At 38.8% G+C, this 19,574-nt stretch overlaps 1 protein-coding gene across 2 annotated transcripts in view; it reads left to right on the top strand.

The window, feature by feature from the left end:
- CA8 (carbonic anhydrase 8) overlaps window positions 1–19,574 on the top strand; it is a 168,352-nt gene that overhangs the window by 145,003 nt on the left and 3,775 nt on the right. The window contains exons 7-9 of one of the 2 annotated variants that reach the window (XR_013217040.1): window positions 86–198; window positions 16,421–16,560; window positions 17,428–19,230. Coding sequence is in view for 1 of the 2 variants with exons in the window: in XM_077270542.1 (XP_077126657.1) it covers window positions 86–198; window positions 16,421–16,555 (248 nt within the window). In the remaining variant the exon portion in view is untranslated. Of the gene's footprint in view, window positions 1–85; window positions 199–16,420; window positions 16,561–17,427; window positions 19,343–19,574 lie in introns of those variants that run through there. The other variant, XM_077270542.1, reaches the window with a different exon arrangement.

Genomic DNA, 19,574 nt, shown 5'->3' with positions numbered 1-19,574 from the left:
TTAGAAAGCAGCTTTAAAAAAGCCTCAAATGTATTATCATTATACTTTTGATCTTTAGTTTTTATGATATTTTATTTTAAACCAGATCCCCTTCTCCGAGATTACTGGGTATATGAAGGTTCTCTCACTATGCCACCATGTAGTGAAGGTGTTACATGGATATTATATCGATATCCTTTGACAGTGTCTCAAAGTCAAGTGAGTACTTTACATTTTAAACTGTAAAATATGGCAATAGAAATTAATAATATTCTAAATAAAAGATACATGTTTAAATTGAGAGATTTTTAAATGTCCCCTATTTTTATATGTGTTGCACTCTCAGAACTTTCAAATATATTTGTAAAGAGGATGGATTGTTTCTTAAAGAGATAGTAATAGGTAACAGAAGAAAAGTCGTTAAAGGGAACCTGTCACCCCCAAAATCGAAGATGAGCTAAGGCCACTGGCATCAGGGGCTTATCTACAGCATTCTTTAATGCTGTAGATAAGCCCCCGATGTATCCTGAAAGATGAGAAAAAGAGGTTAGATTATACTCACCCAGGGGCGGTCCCGCTGTGGTCCGGTCCAATGGTCGTCGCGGTCCGGTCCTGGGCCTCCCATCTTCTTATGATGACGTCCTCTTCTTGTCTTCACGCTGTGGCTCCGGCGCAGGCGTACTTTGTCTGCCCTGTTGAGCGCAAAGCAAAGTACTGCAGTGCGCAGGCGCTGGGAAAGGTCAGAGAGGCCCGGCGCCAGCGCACTGCAGTACTTTGATCTTCCATCAACAGGGCAGACAAACTACGCCTGCATCGGAGCCGCAGCATGAAGACAAGAACAGGACATCATCCTATGAAGATAGGAGGCCCGGGACCGGACCACGACGCCAACCGCAGTGGGACCACCCCTGGGTGAGTATAATCTAACCTCTTTTTCTCATCTTTCACGATACATTGGAGGCTTATCTACAGCATTACAGAGTGCTGTAGATAAGCCCCTGATGCCGGTGGGCTTAGCTCATCTTCGATTTTGGGGGTGACAGGTTTCCTTTAAATGTTTAGCAGTATTTGTGGCCCTGGATTTCAAATTAACCAAAAAGACAATCTCTGCATAGTGTTTGTAATTAATTTGTTTGAGTTAATTTGGTCCTAGTTAGAGATAGGACATTAGAATGTGAGACATGGTTTGATTTGTGATATATCTGTTGCAAGAAAGCAGCATATAAAGTCCTGAATGCCAGGTCTGTGTCTCGGTAATGTAAGTCCCAGGAAGTCTGTACCAGTAACGCTAGGTTACTGAGGTTTTTATTTGAATGAATATTGAGTCCGGGATTTGGGAGAGACCAAAAGAGTCTGGGTGGGAAAGGTCGCTCCCATGCTCCAAGCTTGGTCTTACAGGCCTGATAACAAGCAGTTGGATTAGCTTATCAGTGTGTGTAGTGTTGGGGCTGGAGAAAGACAGAGCTGGTGGATAGTCTGTACTGCAGCTGGAGAAGTTCCTGTAATACCAAGTTGGTGAGACTGTTTTGATTTTCTTGACCTTATCCATAGAGAGGACTGTCTTGGTTATTAATTTGTGCTGAAGAAAGGCTGCTTTTATTTTGGAACAGTAAAGCTTATGAAGGACAATAAATTTTATTTTGTTTTGAGATTAAATAGCAGTACCTGTGCATATCCAAGGAACTACCAGAGAGCTCAAACCCCACCACACTATACAACATTACAAAATACAGTAGGTTGCCACCATAAAAGTAATGCAAAAAAAAATTAGAGGGTTCAACTAGCTGCATTATAGATCAGCATCTTTTGTTGAATGCATTTGTTGGGGTGCCAGTGTAAAGTGCATTGTGTTTGTTCATTAACCCCTTACCGACATTGGGTGCAATAGTACACAGATGTCGGTATCGCTCCCTTTCATGTGGGCTTTGGCGGTGAGCCCATATCTTTCCTAGGACATGTCAGCTGTTTTGAACAGCTGACATGTGCCCGCAATAACCGTGGGTGGAATCGTGATCCACACGATGCTATTAACTAGTTAAATGCCGCTGTTAAACTCTGACAGTGGCATTTAAATGGCAATTCCGGCAACCGCACTGGAAATACGCACACCGGTGACCTGACTCACGTGATCGCGGGTCACCGGTGTGTCAGCATGACAACCCGAGGTCTCTTGGATACCTCTATGGTTGTTAGTGCTGGATTGCTGTGAGCACCACCAGTGGTCGACACGCATAGCAAGTCAGCAATTCCACTACATAGAGGCAATATGAACATCGCCTCTATGTAGCAGAGCTGATCGAGCTATGGCAGCTTCTAATTTCTATTCTATTCTAGACTAATCATGTCAAAAGTAAAAAAATTTTTTTTTAAAGATATAGAAAAAATTAAAAAATATAAAGGTTAAAATCACCCCCCTTTCGCCCCATTCAAAATAAAAGAATAAAATAAAATCATACCTAAACATATTTGGTTTCGACACTTTCAGAATTGACCAATCTAGCAATAAATAAAAGGATTAACCTGATTGCTAAACGGCATAGCAAGAAAAAAGTTAAAACGCCAAAATTGCGGGTTTTTTGGTCGCCGTGACATTTCATTAAAATACAATAACGGGCGATCAAAAGATCGTATCTGCACCAAAATGGGATCAATAAAAAAATCAGCTCAGCACACAAAATATAAGCCCTCACCCAGCCCAAGATCACAAAAAATGGACACGCTATGGGTCCAGGGAAAATGGTGCAATTTCTTTTTTTTTTAAAACAAAGTTTGGAATTTTTGTTCACCACTTAGATAAAAAAGAACCTATACATCTTTGGTGTCTATGAACTCGTAATAACCTGGAGAATCATAATGGCAGGTCAGTTTTAGCATTTAGGGAACCTAGTAAAAAAGCCAAACAAAAAACAAACAACAAGTGTGGGATTTCACTTTTTTTGCAATTTTACCGCACTTGGAATTTTTTTTCCATTTTCTAGTACACAACATGGTAAATCAATGAAGTCTTTCAAAAGTACAACTCGTTCTGCAAAAAACAAGCCCGCACATGGCCATATTGATGGAAAAATAAAAAAGTTATGGCTCTGGGAAAAAGGGGAGGGAAAAACGCAAAACCGAAAAAAGCTCTGGGGGTTAAGGGAATAATATGCATCATTGACCAACTGGCCAGGGAACTGTAATGGCTGATAGATTGCTTCTCCCGAGTATTCACAATAAGAGACAAACTGTAATTAGCCATATCCCGTCACCTTACTGGCATTTCACATCCTAGTGGATGTGCCATTTTTTAATAGGATGTGTATTTTCAACCTGAGATTACAATCTCTAGGCTACCACTCCATAACAGTGTTCAATTAGCCCTGCTACTGAAGATATAGCAGTGGGAATTCAGAACTGTTAGTATTCTCTGCAGGTCTATTAACTCCTTACTTGCCGCAGTCAATAGCGACCACTGCATAGAAAATTTTAGGAGATCGTTCCATCTGTCACTCTTTCGGCTCTCCACAGTATGGGGGTGTAAGCCTGGCCATGGTCTTCAGGTCTGTCATATATCAAAACCTAATTCACAGTCAGTATACAGTAGCAATGACAGGCTTGATAATGCTTTGCCCTATATTAGTAGTACAGGAAAAAGTCCAAACTATCAGTTAAGACAAAATCTACAGAAAAACACAGATGTATAACTTTTCTTATAAAAAAACAAACACTTTTTTATTTTTTTTAAATAAATGGTAAAATCCATAATATGAGTGAAATGACAGTAAGTAACTTGAGGCAACCTACAGAGACAGCAAAAAGTAGTCCCCAGAAAGTAAAGTGCTTCCTACCATACAAAGCTGCCTGAGATATGTGTCTGGGTATGCCTAGCACTATTGTAGGAACACTCCATATTGGTCAATAAAAAAATGTATATACTGTAGATGATACACTGCAAAAATATAAGAACACATAGGAGGAAAGCTGAGCAGACATTCTGGCACTCTGTTACACATTTCATGATATTTCAGTACAAGTGTGATAAAAATAATGCCCCCTCGACACGTGTTTCAACAATGTTTCGTCAGGGGGTCATGTGTGTTTTTTGGATGAGCCTTAACTTTTCCTCATTATTGTATGCACTATTTGCACTTTATATTATTTATTGTATGGAACTTTTTGGCACCTCTATTATCTTTTCTATCCTGTTTTCATTGGGTTAATTATGAATTTATCCATTGGCTGCATCTCATGGTTTTTATGTCACTGATATTATTGGAACCATCAATGTTTTTCATGACAAACATTTTGGGTTATGTTTTCTTTTGCCTAGGTGTCCTATTTATATTGCTTTGTTTTTTGAGGTAATTTGTCTCCATTTGGCTCACTCACCATTTTTATCACACTGATAATGCCTCCTTTAATTGAAAATAAGTTCTGTAGGCAGGTTCTCAAGGAGAACTATGTCTTGCCCAAAGTTCATTAACAGTTAATTTACCTACTAAGAAAAATTATTCACTTGAGTGGATTTGGTTTGTAATATGGGACATGCCCAACCTTGGGCGGTTTTTGTGATGTTGGTGTCCTCGTTTTAGCCCTATATGTCTGAATTTTATATTTATCTATATGCATAATAAAGGTGTTATTTATGAACTTTGGGACTGCTTGTTTTCCGTAGTTTTTGTAGTATTCTTTGCAGTTGTTCTATTAATATCCACATTATGGTGGTGATTGTTTTTGATATATATTATAGTGACCTTCTTGAATAGTATATATTACCACCTATAATGTTCATCAAACTTGTGTTTTCTACTAAGAAAAATGTAGAATTTTCAGGAACATGACATTGGATTGCAAATATCAAAGTATCATTATATTCAACTTTCTAGAGCCTGCATAACCACACAGATGGTTAAGAGGGTTGATTCTACTGACAGATTCCCTTTACTTGCTTAAAGAGTTTGACCTTTTTGAACAATGCCTTTTGTTACAAAGGTTCACTAATTACAGACTGATAATAGGCTGATCACAGTTTTCGAAACAGTTAGCACTCCCAGAAGGCAGCGGCAATTTGGGAGGAACTAAAGCAGGAATTGTTTCATTTTCTTACAGTGTCACTAGAGGGAGTAGTAAAGGGTCTCTGTCACCAGACGTTTGCTACCAAATCTGAGCGTATCATAGTATACAGCTCTGGCAAAAATTAAGACACCACTGCAAAATGTTCAGTTTGTCTGATTTTTCTTTTCATAGATGTATTTTTGAGTAAAATCTAAATTGTTCTTTTAGTCTATAAACTTTTGACAACATGTCTTCGAATTTCGAAGCAATAAATTTCATATTTTTTTCTGACAATGAAAAATGGTCAAAATTAAAAAAAAAACCTAGTGCTTTCAGACCTCAAATAATACAAAGAAAACAAGTTAATAGTCATCTATAAACAACAATACTAATGTTTTAACTCAGGAAGAGTTCTGAAATCAATATTTTGTGGAATAACCATGATTTTTCATCACAGCTTTCATGCGTCTTGGCATGCTTTCCACCAGTCTTTCACACTGCTTCTGGCACAAAAATGTAAGCAGTTTTTCTGTGTTTGATAGCTTGTGACTATCCATCATCCTCTTCATTACATTCCAGAGGTTTTCAATGGGGTTCAGGTCTGGAGATTGGGCTGCCCATGACAGGGTTTTTGATGTGGTGGTCTCTTAACTTTTTGCCAAAGCCGTATATCACTAATTGATCTGCTTAGTGTAGTTTTTATAAAAGCATTGTTTTATCATCAGGAAGTTTTCCCTAGAGCACTACTTAGCCTGCTGTCAAGTAGTCCAACCAAGCCCCACTGATTGACATCTTTTCTGCCTATGCACAGTGCACACAGAAAGCTGGAAGTTAGTGATGTGGGTGGGGTTATACAGAGCTCAGCAATCAGAGAACTGGTAGATCTTCAACAGATAGAACTGTTTTTAATGAAAACTGCAGCATCTAGAAAAGAAAGTGATAAATTCTGGTATCTCTGTATTTGCCTCTACATTATGCTGCTCCCAAATAGTAGAAAAAAACCTTGTGGTAGTTTCTCTTTAAGTAATTTGCAATTATTATTATTATTATTATTATTTATTATTATAGCGCCATTTATTCCATGGCGCTTTACATGTGAGGAGGGGTATACATAATAAAAACAAGTGCAGTAATCTCAAACAATACAAGTTACAATGGTACAGGAGGAGAGAGGACCCTGCCTGCAAGGGCTCACAATCTACAAGGGATGAGTGAGGATACAGTAGGTGAGGGTAGAGCTGGTCGTGCAGCGGTTTGGTCAACCGGTGGTTACTACAGGTTGTAGGCTTTTCAGAAGAAGTAGGTCTTCAGGTTCTTTTTGAAGGTTTCTATGGTAGGCGAGAGTCTGAAATGTTGTGTTAGAGAGTTCCAGAGTAGGGGTGTTGCGTAGGAGAACGCTTGCTTGCGGTTGTGGGAAGAGGAGATAAGAGGGGAGTAGAGAAAGAGATCTTGTGGGGATCAGAGGTTGCATGTAGGTAAGTACTGGGTGACAAGGTCACAGATGTATGGAGGACACAGGTTGTGGATGGCTTTGTATGCCATGGTTAGGATTTTGAACTGGAGTCTTTGAGTAATGAGGGGCCAGTGCAGGGATTGACAGAGGGGAGAAGCCAAGGAATAGCGAGGGGACAGGTGGATTAGTCAGGCAGCAGAGTTTAGAATAGGTTGGAGGGGTGCGAGAGTGTTAGAGGGGAGGCCACAGAGCAGAAGGTTGCAGTAGTCAGGGTGGGAGATCATGAAGGCATGGACTAGGGTTTTTGCAGATTCTTGGTTGAGGAATGTACAGATTCGTGAAATATTTTTGAGTTGAAGTCGGCAGGAAATGGAAAGGGCTTGGATATGTGGTTTGAAGGAGAGATCATGGTAGAGGATTACCCTGAGGCAGCGAGCTTGTGGGACTGGGGAGAGTGAGCAGCCTTTTATTTTAATGAATAGGTCCGTTGGGGGAGTCGAGTGAGATGGGGAAAGATGATGAATTCTGTTGTGTCCATATTAAGTTTTAGAAATCTAGCAGAGAAGAAATAGCAGACACTGTTGGTTTCTGGTTAGTAGGGAGGTGATAGCTGGTCCAATTACCACAGAAGTAAATGAGCTATCTGTGTAATCCGTGTTTAATAGTAAATGTGAAAATATGCAGCACACTTCACATAAAACAGAGTTGGCTAAGACCATATTCATAGCATTACCACAAAGATCACAGGTATAAATCAGCCCAGGATACCTCAGAGTATAAAAATTCATCTTTATTAAATACATAATTAAAAACAGTAACAAAATAGATCAGAGTGCTGCTGATAAAGTACAAAGATATACAGCATACCTATAGCAGAAATGATGGTAAATCAAGGTGTGACCACTAACTAACATCACAGGTGTCTACAATCTTGGAATCAGTGAGTGGGCCTGTATATAGGGCTACAGATATTCACTTTACTGTTTGGTGACATGGTGTGTATCATACTCAACATGGATCAGAGGAAGCGAAGGAAAGAGTTGTCTCTGGAGATTAGAAAGAAAATTATAGACAAACCTGTTAAAGGTAAAAGTTATAAAAGCCATCTCCAAGCAGCTTGATGTTCCTGTGACTACAGTTGCACATATTATTCAGAAATTTAAGATCCATGAGACTGTAGCCAACCTCCCTGGACGTGGCCACAGGAGGAAAATTGATGACAAATCCAAAAGACGGATAATACGAATGGTAACAAAAGAGCCCAGAAAAACTTCTAAACAGATTAAAAGTGAACTTCAAGCTCAAGGAACATCAGTGTCAGATCTCACCATCCACCATTGTATGAGCCAAAGTGGACTACATGGGAGACGACCACGGAGGACACCATTGTTGAAAAGAAATCATGAAAAAGCCAGACTGGAAATTGCCAAACTACATGTTGACAACCAACAAAGCTTCTGGAACAATGTTCTATGGACAGATGAGACAAAAATGAAACTTTTTGGCAAGGCACATCAGCTCTATGTTCACAGATGGAAAAATGAAGCATATGAAGAAAAGAAAACTGTCCCTACTGTGAAACATGGAGGAGGCTTTGTTATGCTCTGGGGCTGCTTTGCTGCATCTGGCACAGGGTGTTTAGAATCTGTGCAGGGTACAATTAAATCTCAAGACTACCAAGGGATCCTAGAGAGAAATGTTCTGCCCAGTGTCAGAAAATTTGGTCTCAGTCGCACCTCATGGGTATTGCAACAGGATAATGACCCAAAACACACAGCTATAAACACCCAAGAATGGCTAAGAGGAAAATATTAGACTATTCTGAAGTGGCCTTCTACGAACCCTGACCTAAATCTTAATGAGCATCTTTGGAAAGAGCTGAAACATGCCGTCTGGAAAAGGCAACCTTCAAACACAAGACAACTGGAGAAGTTTGCTCTTGAGGAGTGGGCCAAAATACCTGTCGAGTGGTGCAGAAGTCTCATTGACAGTTACAGGAATCGTTTCATTGCAGTGATTGCCTTAAAAGGTTGTGCAACAAAATATTAAGTTAAGGGTACCAGCATTTCTGTCTAGGCCTATTTCATGAGTATTATTTATTTTTTAATTCTGTGGAAGCATGGTTGAAAAGCAATGTCTGACTTTCATTTGTTCATTTTCTTAGATCTTTTAATTATTATTACTTTTGTCAGATTCAACTTATTTCTGTGACCATTCTGGGTTTTTCTGTCATTAAACGAGGGGTACCAACAATTTTGACCACGTGTGTAAATCCACAGGTACCAAGAGGAGTGAGGGCCTTGCTGGCAAGCTTAAAATCTCTGAATGTATGAAAGTGACTGGGCAGGAAGGTTATGCCAGTTTAGATATAAACCATATAGGCACTTTCATGTAAATGCTGTAAATTTTACTTCCCCACTGTCCACTCCTGATTCATGAAGAATTGTACGCCTCTTCATTCAACTAGAGTGTCCGAGGAGTAGTGTGCACCACCCCAGAAATCTGACTCTAGTCAAGGACTGGAGTTCTATTTCTGGAGTAAGGAGTGCCACAACTAGTCATGAGTTAGACAATCTGTGGCTTCTCGCCCTCACTGTGACCTCATCCCGCCCCTCCGCCAATTTTGTCAGAGCTGGGGGAAAGTTTTGTGAAAACAACAAAAGTCACAAAATTATGATGCTATTCTGAGTTGAGCCTAAATTTTGTGACTTTTCAAAGCTTTAAAGCTTTGAACAATTGGGGCCAAAGGTATTTTTTGGCAATGTTCTGTACACCTGGCTCTATACATTCTATTTTTGTGCTATGGCCAGTAGTTGGCGGCAATGATCACATGCCAGAAGAGGAGGAATAAGAAAAAGTGGGATTCCTGGGCAATGCTGGAAAGGAGCAATGGGGAATCAGTGAGGTGAATATATGATATATTTTAAGGCATTCTGGAATATTCATTGTGAAAAAAAGGAGCTGGACAAACCCTCTAGCCTTGTATTTGTTATTGTTGTAATTCTGTACGTCCTAAAAAGAATAAGTAATATTGATATTTGAAATGTGGAAAACAAATGTACTATTGATTAAAATATATTCCAACAATTACTTTTATATATCATGTATATCCATCTGATCTTTGTGCACTAGTCTCTCATCTACTGTACATAAGCTTACACATTGGATTTTGTCATTGAGATCTGGAGAATTTGAGTAATTGAAATATGAAATGAATAATACAATAATGCAAAAAGAAGAATGGACAGTATGTGGTATATTACGGGTAAAAAAGAGCAGTGTGTTACATAGCTTTTAAAAACAATGATTTCATTGATTCTCTTCCAGGATGTACTTCAGGGGCAATAAATCTAAAATGCAAAGTAGCTGAAGGCTGAAATGTTATTCCTGATTAGCAAGTCTTATGGACAAAGTTCCCCATTGAGTCCATCACATAGTAGGAAACCCGATGTGTATATGCATTGAGTCTTTGTGCTTTTATAGTTACTTTTTGATGGAAGCCAAATATTTGCTGAAACTGTTCACCAGAGTCCAATATGATGGTCTCCTGTGCCTCTACTTATTCTAAATGTTTAGTTACCCGGTAGTATTTAACATGAAGAGTGGAATAATTTTTTTCTTTCTGAAATAGCTGTCTGCCAACTTTTTTTTTTCAGGACAATTTATAGTTGTCACAGACATGATTTTGGCATTCATATGAATTAGCTATTCACTAGAGATGAGCAAATATTTTGAAATTTGAAACACCCAGGTTTATCAAATTAAAGAGAAAAATTGATTAGCGGCAAATCGATTTTCCATAAATTTCAAGTACAGCACAGCCTTCAGTTTCCCTGCCTAGATACGTTGAGCACTCAGAGGTCTCAGAGAGTATTAACCCCTTCTTCCCCTGACAATTTTCTGTTTTTTTTTTTGCATTTTCGTTTTTGCTCTTGTTCTTCCCAGAGCTATAATGCTATAACTAGCGATGAGCGAATATACTCGGTACTCGAGATTTCCCGAGCACGCTCGGGTGTCCTCCGAGTATTTGTAAGTACTCAGAGATTTCGTTTCAAGCGCCGCAGCTGAATGATTTATATCTGTTAGTCAGCTTGATTACATGTGGGGATTCCTTAGCAACCAGGCAACCCCCACATGTACTTATGCTGGCTAACAGATGTAAATCATTCAGTTGCGGCGATGAAAACTAAATCTTCGAGCAGTCATAAATACTCGAAGGACACCCGAGCGTGCTCGGGAAATCTCCAGTACCAAGTATATTCGCTCATCATTAGCTATAACCTTATTATATTTCTGTCAATATGGCCATGTGAGGGCTTGTTTATTGCGGGACGAGTTGTACTTTTGAATGACACCATTGATTTTACCATATAGTGCACTGGAAAATGGGGAAAAAAATCCAAAAAAAAGTGCAATTCCACAATTTTTTTTAAATTTACCATGTTCACTAAATGCTAAATCTGACCTGCTACTATGATTCTACAGGTCATTGCGAGTACACAGATACCAAACATGTGTAGGTTCTTTTTTTTAAAATGATGGGAAAAAAATCCAACGTTTGTAAGAAAAAAAGTCTCCATTTTCCGAGAACCGTAGTGCTGGCATTTTCTGTGATCTGGGGCTGTGTGAAGGCCTATTTTTTTGCTCGCCGAGCTGACGTTTTTATTGATTCTATTCTAGGGTAGATACAATGTTTTGATCACCTATTATTACATTTTATTGTAATGTTGTGGCGGGCAAAAAACTTCATTCTGGGTTTTGATTTTTTTCTTGCTATGCCGTTTACCGATCGGATTAATTTATTTTATATTTTGATGGATTTGACTTTTCTAAATGCAGCAATACCAAATATGTGTATTTTTTAATTGTTTTATTTTGAATGGTGCAAAATATGATGTGATGTGAACTTATGTGTTTGTTAATTTTTTTTATATTTTTAAAAACATGTTTTCTTTAATTTTTACTTGCTTCAATAGTCCCCTTAGGAGACTTGAAGCTGTGTTCATCTGATCACCTGTGCTACACATAGCACGGCTTCAGCCCTGCTATCACAGGTTTACCGCAACAGATAGGAGCTAGAAGACAGCAGTGTCTGCTTTCTCCTACTCCTGCACTAATTAGAAGAAATTCACCTTCATAATAAACCATGCAGGTTTCTTTCAGCAGTGCAGGGGTTAATCTACTTAGTTGAGAGCTTTTCGAAGTTTTCCCGATTTAATGCTCTCACCTGTTCACTGTTAGCCACTCCCTATATTATCTGGGAGCTGGCTAGCATTCATTGCCAGAGCTAGTTTAGATGGTGGCTTGTGATTGTTGTTTGAGAAGGCGTGAATTTATCTGAGACTGTTGCTAGGTTTGGTGGTGTGCTAATTCCCCTCTTTCTCCAACTTTGGCTTTACCCCATCCTCCACTCCCTGGTATTTACCTCTGTTGTTTGTGTAAGTTTATTTGTTTGATTGGTATTTTCCTTTATCCCTGTTTGTATTACCTTGTTAGTCTGGTTGGTGTATTATGGTATACTACCACTCTCCTTTTCCCTGTGTGGGGAAGGGTACGGACTGAGGGCAGATTCAGGAGCTAAGGTAAGATATGTGGCCCTGGCTTCTTCACCATCAGAAGTAAGATGGGGAACAGGGTGAGCTAGGGTGCCCCTAGCATTAGGGACAGGGAAGGGACCTCTGGTTCCGGGACACCACACAACAAAGTTATGACACCTGCTATGTGTAGCAAAAATCACTGCCGGTGTTCATAGGAGATTTACAATGATAGGCACATGGTTCTTCTGTAGACCCTTGGCTGTCATGACAACCCATCAGCCCCTCCATGATCATGTGACAGGGACACTGATGGAAGTGTCTTGTGATGCACTTTCTGTCAGTGCTTGTTAAATGCCGCTGTAAGAGATTGAAAGCGGTATATAACTTGTTAACAGCTACAGATGGATTGCTAATCCACCCACAGATTTTAGATGCACATGACAGCTGACCAGATCTCTAATGGGAATAAAATTCAACAATCTGCAAATCGGTGAAGGTGCCATCAGTCGGATATGCGTTGATCAGCAAGTTATCACTGGACAACCCCTTTACTTATGAAGAACTTATGAAGAACTTGCAGTCCTCATTGGCCCCAATCTCCTCCATCTCCTGTCCTGATTCTGCTCTGAACTATTACAATGAAACCCTGCAAAGTGCCCTGGATGAAGCTGCTCCTCCTATACATAGAGCAACTCGACACAGACGGCGACAACCGTGGCACACACTGCAAACACGCTTCCTGCAGCGATGCTCCAGGTGCGCCGAACGTCTGTGGAGAAAATCTTATCTACCCGAACATTTCATCCATTATAAGTTCATGCTAAAAACATACAACTCTGCCCTTCACCTCTCCAAACAAACCTATTTCAACACCCTCATCACCTCACTGTCCAATAACCCTAAACGTCTCTTCGACACTTTCCAGTCCCTACTCAACCCAAGAGAGCAGGCCCCAACCACAGATCTCTGCGCTGAAGATCTGGCCAATTACTTCAAAGAAAAAATTGACCACATTCGCCAGGAAATCATCTCCAAATCTCTTCATACCAGGCACTGTCCTCCCTCCCCCACTGCATCTAGTTCACTCTCTGACTTTGAACCAGTTACTGAAGAAGAAGTAAGCAGGCTCCTTGCATCTTCTCGCCCGACCACTTGCACCAGTGACCCCATTCCGTCACATCTCCTCCAGTCCCTTTCCCCGGCTGTCACCTCTCACATAACAAAAATATTCAACCTTTCCCTCACTTCCGGTATTTTTCCCTCCTCATTTAAGCATGCCATCATACATCCATTACTTAAAAAACCCTCCCTCGACCAAAACTGTGCCGCGAATTATAGACCTGTCTCTAATCTTCCCTTCATCTCTAAACTCCTGGAACGCCTGGTCCACTCCCGTCTTACCCGCTATCTCTCAGATAACTCTCTTCTTGACCCTCTTCAATCTGGCTTCCGCTCTTTACACTCTACTGAAACTGCCCTCACTAAAGTCTCTAATGACCTACTAACAGCTAAATCTAATGGTCACTACTCCATGCTAATTCTATTGGATCTTTCCGCAGCATTCGACACTGTGGATCATCAGCTCCTCCTCACTATGCTCCGCTCCATCGGCATCAAGGACACCGTTCTCTCTTGGTTCTCCTCCTATCTCTCTGACCGATCCTTCACTGTATGTTTTGCTGGTTCCTCCTCCTCTCACCTTCCCCTTACTGTTGGGGTTCCTCAAGGATTAGTCCTAGGCCCCCTCCTCTTCTCTTTGTATACTGCCCCTATTGGACAAACAATCAGTAGATTTGGTTTCCAGTACCATCTCTATGCTGACGACACCCAATTATACACCTCTTCTCCTGTTATCACGCCGACCTTTTTAGAAAACACCAGTGATTGTCTTACCGCTGTCTCTAACATCATGTCCTCCCTCTATCTGAAACTGAACCTGTCAAAAACTGAACTCCTCGTGTTCTCTCCCTCTACTAACCTACCTTTGCCTGACATTGCCATCTCCGTGTGTGGTTCCACCATTACTCCAAAGCAACATGCCCGCTGCCTTGGGGTTATCCTTGATTCCGAGCTATCATTCACCCCCCACATCCGATCACTGGCTCGCTCTTCTTATTTGCATCTCAAAAACATTTCTAGAATTCGCCCTTTTCTTACTTTCGACTCTGCAAAAACTCTTACTGTTTCTCTTATTCATTCCCGTCTGGACTATTGTAACTCTCTACTAATCGGCCTCCCTCTTACCAAACTCTCCCCACTCCAATCTGTCCTGAATGCTGCTGCCAGGATCATATTCCTCACCAACCGTTACACCGATGCCTCTACCTTGTGCCAGTCATTACACTGGCTACCCATCCACTCCAGAATCCAGTACAAAACTACTACCCTCATCCACAAAGCACTCCATGGCTCAGCACCACCCTACATCTCCTCTCTGGTCTCAGTCCACCGCCCTACCCGTGCCCTCCGCTCCGCTAATGACCTCAGGTTAGCATCCTCAATAATCAGAACCTCCCACTCCCATCTCCAAGACTTTACACGTGCTGCGCCGATTCTTTGGAATGCACTACCTAGGTTAATACGATTAATCCCCAATCCCCACAGTTTTAAGCGTGCCCTAAAAACGCATTTGTTCAGACTGGCCTACCGCCTCAACGCATTAACCTAACTATCCCTGTGTGGCCTATTAAAAATAGAAAAAAAAACAAAACACATAATCAGGTTCCTTGCATCGTGTTCTCATACACTTTATGCAGTTAATAGCACTCTGTGTCTGTACTGCTACATACTTAGGCAGTTAACTGGTTCATGCAGCTTTACATGAACACCCGAGCCTTACACTATGGCTGGTCCAAATAACTAAAGCAATTGTTACCATCCACCTCTCATGTCTCCCCTTTTCCTCATAGTTTGTAAGCTTACGAGCAGGGCCCTCATTCCTCCTGGTATCTATTTTGAACTGTGATTTCTGTTATGCTGTAATGTCTATTGTCTGTACAAGTCCCCTCTATAAGTTGTAAAGCGCTGCGGAATATGTTGGCGCTATATAAATAAAAATTATTATTATTATTATTATTTACTTTCCAACAGGTCTTGTAGCTAATAGGTTTACTCCTTTCCGCCTGCAGTCACCATTAGAGGGAGTTTACTGCACATTGTTTCAGTATTCTACTTGTCTTATAAACATCCTGTTTGCCAGTATGCCAAGTATCACAATCTCGTAAAGTCACAATTATTACAAGAATATCATGATTGTCAGCTAAGATTTAGATAATGCAGAAAAACACAACTCTAGGAAAGTTACTAGGCTGTATAGCACATGAACAATACCCCAAAGTCACAGAGGATGCTCTATTTGTATGTGATGGAAGAAATGTCAGTTGCATAATGAAATTTATGAAGTTATTTTCCCATTATGTGTTGGATGTGGAGCAATATACATGTAGATATTATTTATTCCCTCAGAGCAGAGAGGAATGTTACAATGTTTGATGCTAAAATGTCAAACATGACAAAACTGAAATGATAACTGAAAATTGATATCTACAAAAAATGTATAGTTAAACTTGTCATAGACAAAAGGAGTTGTCTGACTTAGAAAACCCAATAACAATTACTGTTTTAAGAAATCTTGACTGCACCAATTGTGGTCAGATACAAAAAGCACCTCTCTCTCTCGAGAACCCACACCCATTGATTTTAGTATTAACTTCGTACTTCTTTATTTTCTCTATGGTGGTGTTGAAGAGAAATTGAAAATTTTCATAAAGTTTCCAAACAGAATATAGCTGACTACTAGTAGTCCTAGCATTAAGACCTGCTGTCTTCAACTTATTTTCAAGAAAATACTTATACTAAAAAGGCATTGTACAAAACATATGTATTATTTACTACTTCTAATTCAGTAAAAATGAATTGATGGGATAAATCAATAGTTTATTGGACTACCGTATTAAGTTGAACATGGATGAAATACATGTTGAGAAATGGACACCAACGTTCTGCATGTTAATATCTTAACTTTACGTTATGAATTGTTTTACAGATTAACCACTCATTTTTCATTCTTTTATGTTTGATAATCATTGTCAGGCTGGCCCTCCGGAGGACCAGAGCATCACCTGTAGGTTCAGTGTCTGGTATTATAATGTATTCTACTAATAGTCAGGGATTAATTATCTTTTTGATATTTGATGCACAACGGACCAACAAATCATTTGCTGCCATTGGCTTCTGCGCTGTGATCTCAGCATAGTTGAGAGCATAACTTAAGGGGAACATGTACTTGTTCATTATCACTAAATGTTGGACCCTGACAATAATAATACCTCTTGTGGCCTCCAGAAAAACTGTCAATGAATATAATGTTAATAAATATTTCTATTGTAAACTGTGAGATGTGGGGTGTTTCTTGCAGATGGAAGAATTCAGGCGTCTGAGGATGCATATAAAAGGAGCTGATCTTGAGGATGAAAGTGATGGAATCTTGGCTGATAATTTTAGACCAACTCAACCTCTTAGTGACAGGATTATACGAGCTGCCTTTCAATAAAAAAGGTGGGAACATTTGTATTTCAAGTGAGTTTATCAAAATTGATATGGTACACTATGCAACAGAACCCTATAGAATACATGAAATCATCAAAATTGGTGTCTAATGCCTCATTCAGACGTGAAAAAAGACAGTCTGCGTTTCATCAACATTTTGACTCACAGCTCTATAGAGTATAATGGGTAACAGTGCTAACCATGAAAAACAAAGACAGAACACGCACATAATTCATGTACGGTCTTAATGTAGAGTAACTGATTCAAGGTCTGTGTTTCATAGTTTCTTCTGGCAAACCATATGCCTTTCAACCACAGACTGCTCTGACTTCTATTTTCCAGGTACTAATATCCTTCACATAAAGTCAGATATTACAACATGTATGAATAATATGTACATAATATACGATGGAACTAATACAACATATACAAGGTGAACCAAACAAAACAAGCGCTCTCAAAAATATATATATAATCCTAGTCCTTTTACAGAAAAGGAACATAGTACTTATCCCCTAGAATTAGTTTAAATCTAGTCCACTAGTTTAGTATGAATAATTTTGCAGTCTTATTAAATTATTAAATATATTAAAAGAAGTAAACATCGAAACATACCGTAAGTGCCTAACAAGCCCTAAAACAATTGCATACCCTCTGGACAAAAGTCCTTTTATGACTTACTGTGGGTAAGGGTATTGTAGTAGGGCACAAGATTTCCACAACCTCACTATTCAGAAAATGGACATTTACAAAACTTAGAAAGACTTACCATACCCCTGAAATTTGTACAGTGTTTATAAAATTGCTTATATTTTGTGTTCATTAGAATAGCTGAGATTGGACTTATGATTTCTCTATTGTCTTTTTCACTTGCAGGAATTGAACTTGAAGACATGTTTAATGGACTGTAGAAATTATTCTAAATTTGTCATGGGTGCATATAAAGAGCAGTGTACCATTCAAGTAGTCCTCGGAGAAGATTGCAGCAGATTTTAGCATACTATTTTCTCAAATTTTTATTCATGGCAGGAAATACATAGGTTTGCAAATAATTCTATCAAGGAACAAGTGACAATGTAATTGTATAATGGACCTTAAGTCATAATCCATTGATTCATATACTTAACATTTTCCTAGATATTTTTATTAGTAAATCCAGTACAATTGTAAAACTTATGAGCATTTATCTTTAGCTGATCAAAGATAGTTCTAATTTATTTTTCTGACATTTTTCTTCTAATTACTGCTAAATTCTCCCAAGGTTTAAAAGTCCTTTGGACTTGATATTTTTTGCAACTACCAGCAAACTTCTAGAACAATCAGAATTTGAAAAGGCAGTAAATACAATAAATAGTTTAAAAATACTTTCATTGTATACTAGACATAGCTTCAAAGGATTGTTCGTTGAAGGCAACCACTTTTACATTGAAGCTAACCCAGCGATCAACAGTTCTGGCTTCAGAAAGTTGTAAATGCCAGGGGAAGCTGCAACCAATCATGCATTTCCCTGGTAGTCAACACTGCAGGAGAAATGTATTACATGCTGTATTCCATGCATAGATGATTCTCAATTCTAAATATTTTTCTATCTACTGGCTAACACGGTACCAAGATATATTTCTTTCCTGTATGCATAGATGACTAATTCATAGACAAATGTTCACTGAAATCCGAGCTATTGCTTGACGGCAGCTCTCACTGTTATCCAGATTTCCTAATATTGTACGTGGAAAATAATTGCCTGATTGAAAAAGCAATAAAAACTAACAAAAGTGCATAACTTCATATATTCCCAGTATAATATAGGCTTTTTAAAGAAGGAATCCATGGTGGACAAGTACATTGCAATATTTGATATTATCACAATGTTTGATCAGTTCAAAATTAAACCTGTATATGATCTATGATATTTGAGCACTACCATTCAGTATTTAGATAAATTCTGTACAATAGTTGTAAATTAGGATATTTCCAAGTTTCATATGTAAATGACAATTTCTTAGAGAAGTTTTAATATTCATATTTTACAGTTCATTTTTACAGATTTGAGTTTTATTTTTATGTTTTAGATATATGTATAATTTAATGTCATGCAAGTGTGTTCATCTGTGTCTATTTGTTACTGTAACTTTAAATAATTCTCTGAAATAATATACAAGATTGTTCCCTTTATATAATGACTTAAAAAAGAATAGATTTTTCTGTTTAGCTGTTTCTCAGAAATATATGCTATTAATATAGTTTGGAAGTGATCTACATTATTTGACTTATGTCCAAATTTTTTTTTGTTCTGCAATCCCCAAAAACAAGAGATGAGCAAATGAATATGAAGTCAATCAAAATCATCATGAATTAAAAAAAAAGTTAGGTTTGATAGTCTGAATTTTTTGTGATTCAATTTGCTCAAATCCGGCAAAATGATGGCCAGCTGGTTGAAATTTCACTTGATTTTTTTTCTTTTTATGTTTTTCGAAGAAATCTCCCTAATTCTGAAAACTAAATACAAATACTTTCCTACCAGAGTGTGAGAGGTGTTTAAAATAAGTTTTGAACCAGCTTTTCCAATAGTCGAAGGATAGGCGTGTACACGCGCCACCTGAATACAGTGAACAGTTGCACATGTTTGCTATTGGAACGTGATTCTACCTAGATTTTCTGGTCCCATTTTATTTTGCAAAGGTATGTGGCCTTTTTTTAATATAATTTAAACCTACAACATAATGCACAACTCAAAAGATCATAATCAACATATTTTTTATTAATATTAAAAGAGAAAATGCATAACATATACAAAAGGGAAAACAAAAACCAGGAGGAAAAAGGAGTGCGTGATATCACAAAGGACTAATGTTGCTATACAGTCTGACTCCTAAAGTCAGATAAGAATAAGGGTATGTACCCAATCAGACATCACAGAATATCCTTTGTTAGCTCCACAGAATATTTTATAATACCTGTCAGATCAGAAAGGGGAGAGCCACTATGTCACAGATTCTGACTGGTCTCACAAGAGTCATATAAAT

The sequence above is a fragment of the Ranitomeya variabilis genome, chromosome 6 (assembly GCF_051348905.1).
Source record: "Ranitomeya variabilis isolate aRanVar5 chromosome 6, aRanVar5.hap1, whole genome shotgun sequence".
Classification (NCBI taxonomy): Eukaryota; Metazoa; Chordata; class Amphibia; order Anura; family Dendrobatidae; genus Ranitomeya; species Ranitomeya variabilis.
This window is presented reverse-complemented; position numbering and strand designations above follow the sequence as displayed.